At 37.5% G+C, this 6788-nt stretch overlaps 1 protein-coding gene across 1 annotated transcript in view; it reads left to right on the top strand.

The window, feature by feature from the left end:
* The window catches only part of MYOM1 (myomesin 1), a gene marked incomplete at its 5' end in the record, with an annotated part of 103970 nt that overhangs the window by 4694 nt on the left and 92488 nt on the right, over positions 1–6788 (top strand). The window contains 2 exons of the mRNA XM_011360499.1: positions 3903–4044; positions 6578–6777. Of these exons, the coding sequence (XP_011358801.1) occupies positions 3903–4044; positions 6578–6777 (342 nt within the window). The remainder of the gene's footprint in view (positions 1–3902; positions 4045–6577; positions 6778–6788) is intronic.

Genomic DNA, 6788 nt, shown 5'->3' with positions numbered 1-6788 from the left:
TTGAAAAGAAAATTCCAGCAACTGTGTTGTGAATTTAACACCTTTAGAAAAAGATTTCCCTCATAAGTTCATTTTAAATGATACATTTTAGATTACATTTTGAAAAAAAAAATCTTTATTGAGATGTAACTTAAATAACATAAGATTTAACCATGTTAAGTGGACAATGCTTTTTAGAACATTTATAGAGTTGTGCCGCCATCGTCCACAATCCAGTGGAATATTTCCATCACTTCAAAGAGATTTCTTGTGCCCGTTCCCCACCTATCTCTAGTCTAGCCCCTAGGTAACCACTAATCTACGTCTGTCGCTATGGATTGGTCTTTTCTGGACATTTCTGGATATAATATGTGATCTTTTACATCTCTCTTCTTTCCTTGAGCATATGTTTTGAGATTCATTATGTTGGTAGTTTGTTCCCTTTCATTGCTGATTAGTCTTGTACTATATGGATATGCCTCATTTTACCTATCCATTCACCAGTTGATGGACAGTTGGATTGTTTCCACTCTGTCTATTATTAATAATGCTTCTATGAACATTTGCATTCATATTCATGGACCTAGGTTTTCATTGCTTTTGGGTAGATGGATACTTATCAGTAGAATTGTTGGGTCACATGTTAAATTTAGGTATAACCCTTTAAGAAACTGCCAATGTGTTTTACTTTTTAAAAAAATTTGCCCCCTCTTTAATTCCCCCTCCCTCCATTTCCACCTCTGACCTATGGATGTTGCCGTTTCCCCTTAAGAACTGGATCTCTGAGGGCGGGGGCATCTCCTTCCACAAGCTCCTGGTGTGCACCCGGCACTCCTTCCACAAGCTCCTGGCCTGGTGCCCCCGGCACACCCAAGGTCGGCGGGGGGTGGCGACCCAGGGCAGGGGTGAGGGGGAGAGGGCTGGCGCACCCGGGGTATGGTCCATGGCTCCACCTGGGGCATGAACCCAGAACCTTCTGTATGTAAAGCAGACATGCTAACCACTACACTATGGAGCCATCCCTGCCAGTGTGTTTTAAATGATATTTTATGTGTTTTTTAAAACTTTGTATCCATTGAACTGCATAAGGCCATTTCAATACAATTTTTAGAGCTCTGGTAATTTTGCTGCTTAGCAAATAGCTTCTAAACACCACATGTCTGCACAAACACATTCCAGAGCTGCATACATTTGGCCAGGATTTTATTACATAGATAATATGTGTTCTTTGTGAAAAAATAGATAATGTAAATAAGAAAAAAAAGAAAAGAAAAATTAAAGTCGTCCATAAGTCCACCAGTGTTATCATTTTATTACATATTATTCTAGATTTTTATATAGTTTTTCCTCACAACCCTCCCAGAGAGCAAGAGGGAAAGAGATGATAAAGTAATAAAGGATGGAAAAGAAATATGAAAAAAGAATTACAAATAGCAAATAAATATATGAAAAAGTTTTCACTAGTAATCAGTGTAAATTGAAATGATATAATGTTTTCATTTCACATATTGAAAAGATTTAAAAGATTTTTAAGACTCACTGGGATAAAGGAATGGAGGGACCAGCATTCCTATATATTGTGATGAGTTGAATCTGTTCAACTTTTCTTAGGGTGTTTTGCCACTACATATTGACATTTCCAACAGTACTAGTTCTAGGAATTTGAGTGGACAAAGTTGAAAAAAAAGTTTTTGTTGGGAAAAATGAAGAAATCTAGATATCTCCCAATGGGAGCCATAAAATAAAGTATAATAAATGCTCCATGTAAGCAATGGAATACCACACAGCAGTGAAAATGACTGACGTATACCTATATTTATTGATATTGATATATATCAAGCAAAATCAGTTTACATGAAATTATATAGTTCCATTCCATTTTTATTTTTTAAAAATAGTCACTTTTGAGTTATAAATATAGAAAAAATCTAGAAAAATATAGGCCAGTATTAATAGAGGTAATCTCTGAGTTACAGAATTAAAAGAGATTCTCATGTATATTTTTTTATTATTATATATTTTACAAACATGCATTACTTCGATTATAATAGAATTACTTACATTTTGAAAAAGGTTATTAATAGTTCGTGTCAGAGGTCAAAATATAAAGAGTATTGGGCTAATCTTTGACTTAATTAATCAAACTTACAAAAAGTTTGGCTATTTGGAGAGTTAGGAGCAGGAAGGACAGATGCTAAGAAAAGGATTGATGTTGACTGAATGGGTGCTGTCAGCCAGACAGGCCATAGCAGCTGCTGAGAGCCAAGAGGACAAATGTGAAGTAACAACACAGTATTTGGCTTTGGCTTCCAGCAGCTGTTAAACAGAACCTGTTTTCTGAAATATTGTCAAGCCCACCCCACAAATGGCATATAATAAGCAATTTTATAAAAATGCTGAAGAATTGGTTCCCTAAATGCCTACTCTTTGCCAGGCTGTTACATATAATGGTTGTTCTGTGAACTAAACTTCACTCTATCAATGCAGGGGTTACTGGTTGTTACATTACAGACCTTTAGCAAAAGAACATGATTAGAGATTGCCAGCTGTCCCCTTAGGAGCTGAGCAGCTAGCTTTCCAGCAGTAACTGAGACTTGTTAACCTCAGCATCTCTACATCTATTTTGAATCTGCTCTATCTTCATCATCAGCAGGCCCTCTCCCACATCCAGTGCTCTCAAAGCCTGGAAGAAAAGAAGTTTCTCCCCACCAAAATGCTCACTCTCTGTTGTATGGCATGCAGGAATCCTGCATTAAGTTTTAGGCACCAATTAGTTATCTTCTCCTGCCCTTATGCGGGAGACATTTACCTAGAGATATTTTCCTATGGGTTCATGGAGCAAGAAACAGGATGTTCAAAACCAAAGTGATTCAAGCTCATCACAGGTAATGTGAGCCTATTAAATTCAGAAGTATTTCTGCCATGTCATTAAATGGTTTAGTAACTTATAAGATTTACACAAGTGTAGCTGATAGAAAAAGTGTTTATTTAGACATCAAGATTGTTTTCCCTTGGGTAAATGGCTCCTACATGTCTCAGCTTCCTCTACTAACTCCAGTTATGAAAGGGTTGACCAGATGTCAGGAGGAATTGGCAAATGTGGGCCCCCTCCCTCAGAGATTCTGCCTCCTGTCTTAATTATTCTCACTTAAAATAGTAACTGATTATTTTCATTCTCCTTCCTCTTCCTCTCCTTCTGAAACCACCTGATTCACCAGTTTAGCTATGCCTGAAGACACACTGCTGAGGGCACGCCATTGTCAGAGGATCCCATTTCGTAAACAGTCACTGTCCTCTGTTTCTTGTATAATCCTGGACTTTTTCTTAACCTAGATAAACTAAGCTCAAATGTGGATATTGCATCAGAGTTTCTTTCACAATTATTTTCAGTTTGGGAACAAACATTTGATTAAAATGAATATTTTTCCTCTTCCAAAATGGTAGTGCCTAGCATAAGGATGGGCAAAGTTTCATGTTTCTTATTCTCTTGTGGATGCATCCAGAAGGCGACAAAGGGAACTGTTTGTTCCCCTTTGGAGCCATTCATAGTTTCTGAGTAACATTACACAATAAATATATTAAGAATAGACTTTCTGGCACACCTTACATTAGTTTTCTGATAGCAATCCCTGACATCTATGTATTTATTTTCTTTTAGAACATTTTGAGCCCGCAAGGGTCATGAGGCAAAGGTCACAGGTCCTTTGCAGAGCCCTTTCTAATGTAATGTTTTTCTTACTGATGTTGAAAAGTACACATTGTTATGTTGGTAAGCAAATTACAAGACTGAAGCTTGCTCTCGTGGGGCCAAAAATGTAGCCACTGTGGTGATGTGGTAAGATATGTGTGCACTAAGACCCCAGCCTGCTAGGCTGACAGAGTGCATCTGAGAGGGCTAATGGGATCCTTCTGTATTTCCACAGATGCTGATGCAGAGATTGAAGGAACCCCAGCCTCTCCCTTAGATGTGGTGTGCTTGGATGCCAACAAAGATTATATCATCATCTCTTGGAAACAGCCAGCTGTGGATGGAGGGAGTCCTATTCTGGGATATTTTATTGATAAGTTAGTGCTTAGTCTAATTTTAGTTAGAGTAATTTGGTCATAGTGATGCATGCTTGATTTCTCCCATTTCTAGGTGAAATAATTTCTCTTCTGGTCTTATCTCTCTCTTTCTCTGTGTTTCTGTCTCTGTGCGTATCTTTCGATAGATAGGTAGGTAGACAGACAGACAGATGAACAGACAGACATAGATGTATATAAATATAGATAGATAGATATACTACCAGCACAAGTCACTAATTTGACAAGAGTACTATGAATTTGTAGACCTAATAGAGGCCACTCTGGAAATGAAATAGCTGGTATTTAATGTAATTAACGTTTGTATTTCTAGTATGTCAGTGATTTAAGAATATTAAGTAAAGAATAATATTTTAGGAATACTAACAAAATCTTATTTACATTGAAGGAAGTGGTTTCAAGTTAGATAAAGAAAAAAATTTCAGTAGTCTTAAATTATGTTCTATCTATAAGTTCTTCCTGTTTACATTCTCCAAACTTTGACTCTGATATTTATGGTAATTGGGTCTTACACATTAATTACCCAGTGAGTTTAGACAACATAGACAACAATTTTATATTATGAACCCTAATACATTATTGTTTGTATTAGTTTCTATTCAAATAGTTGCTCTAATTCTCTTTCCATTTTTGAGTGATAAAATCTAATTATAGAAACCACTAGGGACAGATAATCTGTGCTACTATGGTACAGTGGGGTTCTACCAAGGTGTATGAAATCTAATATTTATAGCAATAAGTAAATATATGTCTACTGAACTAAATACCATCCAGAGAAATATTTACAACAGATTACATGCTGTTTAATTGTATATTAAGTACTTCTATATTATTTCATCTTTTAGTAATGATGAACTGTGAAGTTTTATATAGACTCTTTTTCATCTTTACAATTTCTGCCTTATTGTCTTTGGCAAATTTCTAAAGGATTTGCAAACTTTGATCAGCGAAACACCAGGGACAATCAGTACATTTTGTTTTTCTCTTGCCTTAGTCATAATAAAAATAACCATATTATGGCTGATACTTATCAAGCGTTTGCCATGTGCATGGCATTGTTCTAAAAACTTCACATGCATTAACCATTAACCCATAATTATCCTTTGAAAAGTAGGTACTATTATGACAAGTAAGAAATGAGTAGCTGACCCAAGGCCACATGCTAGTGAGGAAACACTAAGTCATACAGTTTAATTCTAACAGAACTAGAATTCAAAGAGCAGCATGGCTGTAAGCTTGTGTTTTTTCTGCTCTACCACGCTGTAGACGTCTCCAGAGCAGCTGCTCTCCACCTTTCTTCTGCCCACATTAGGGTTAGGAAGCACACTCTAGGACCTTTGAGTCATCACAACATTACGTGTACACAGAGAGAGGGAAACAGGGGCAGTTTGAAGAACTGTCCTAACCCTCTCTGCTCCTTCTTATTTCCCATTCATAGCAGCTTTGTAATTTCTACAAAGGAAGATTTAGGGAAAAGAGGATGAAATGGCAGGGATTGAAGTTATATTTCATAGCACTTTACAAAAGATTGAGGAAAATATTGATCTCAAAGAATCGAAGGATGATGGTGAGGATCTGATGATAAAGCCCCTATCCTGACCACCTTTTCCCTGCTAGTGGCAACCCCTACCCCCACGAGAATCATTTGAGAATTATACATTTTGGACATACAGCTGTATTGGGGAAGTGATATAAACTAAAAGTGTAGTGCTCTGCTCACAAAAAATGATGAGTTACTTAGTCTTAATGCTGTCTACTTCAATCACATGTCGAGCCCCTAAAGTCCTGTTAATCAGGCCAATAACATGATATGAACTGTCATCTTTGTCTCCCTGGGTATGGCCACCCCACTGCCAGGTGTCAAGGGCTCTAAAAGCACCAATTAGAGATCTGAGGTTTCAAATACTTAAACTTCCTCTGCCCAGCCTGAGAATTTCGCTGCATCTTATCAATCTTATCTGTTAAGAAACAAATATATTACAGTACCCTCCCCGTGCTCCCACCCACACAGCATATAGTGACCATCAAGTGAGCTCTTTTCAAATTATAACACAAATAGGTATCTTTTAAGGCATTGACTTTTTCAACAGTAGTTCCATTTTTAAAAGAAAATGCCTAAGGAAGCCACTAATGGTACAATTGATGACATCAGCCAGGGAGATGTTGGGGGGATCCTCCCCCTTAGTCTATCCAATGTACATACCTGCTTGCTTCCTCACCTCCCCAACCCCAAACTCCTCTGCTTAGCGCATGAGGCCCCTCAGCTGCCTGCTTTTAATGAGGTCACAGGACACATATGTGTTCGGGAAGAATCTGAACCTCCTTCTTGTTAAAGAAAACACCTTACTTTTGAGTGGAACTGAGTACTTGCAATTAAGATAACTATTGAACCATACTTGAGCTAGATATTTTGTAGAAAGAAGACCTGAAGCAATTGAGTGAGTTTGCAGCTTTGGAGCTATTAGTTTAGCCATGCTTCTTTTAATATTTTTATCAATCACTCTCTTTTCCTTAGATGTGAGGTGGGCACAGATAGCTGGTCTCAATGCAATGACACACCTGTGAAGTTTGCTCGTTTCCCAGTCACTGGATTGATAGAAGGTCGTTCTTATATATTCCGAGTTCGAGCTGTGAATAAAACTGGAATAGGTCTACCATCTCGTGTTTCTGAGCCTGTGGCTGCTCTGGATCCAGCTGAGAAAGCTAGACTTAAAAGTAAGCATTTT

This window comes from Pteropus vampyrus, unplaced genomic scaffold, assembly GCF_000151845.1.
Source record: "Pteropus vampyrus isolate Shadow unplaced genomic scaffold, Pvam_2.0 Scaffold55, whole genome shotgun sequence".
Taxonomy (NCBI): Eukaryota; Metazoa; Chordata; class Mammalia; order Chiroptera; family Pteropodidae; genus Pteropus; species Pteropus vampyrus.
The sequence above is the reverse complement of the archived record's forward strand: the minus strand, read 5'-3'. Positions and strand labels throughout refer to the sequence as shown.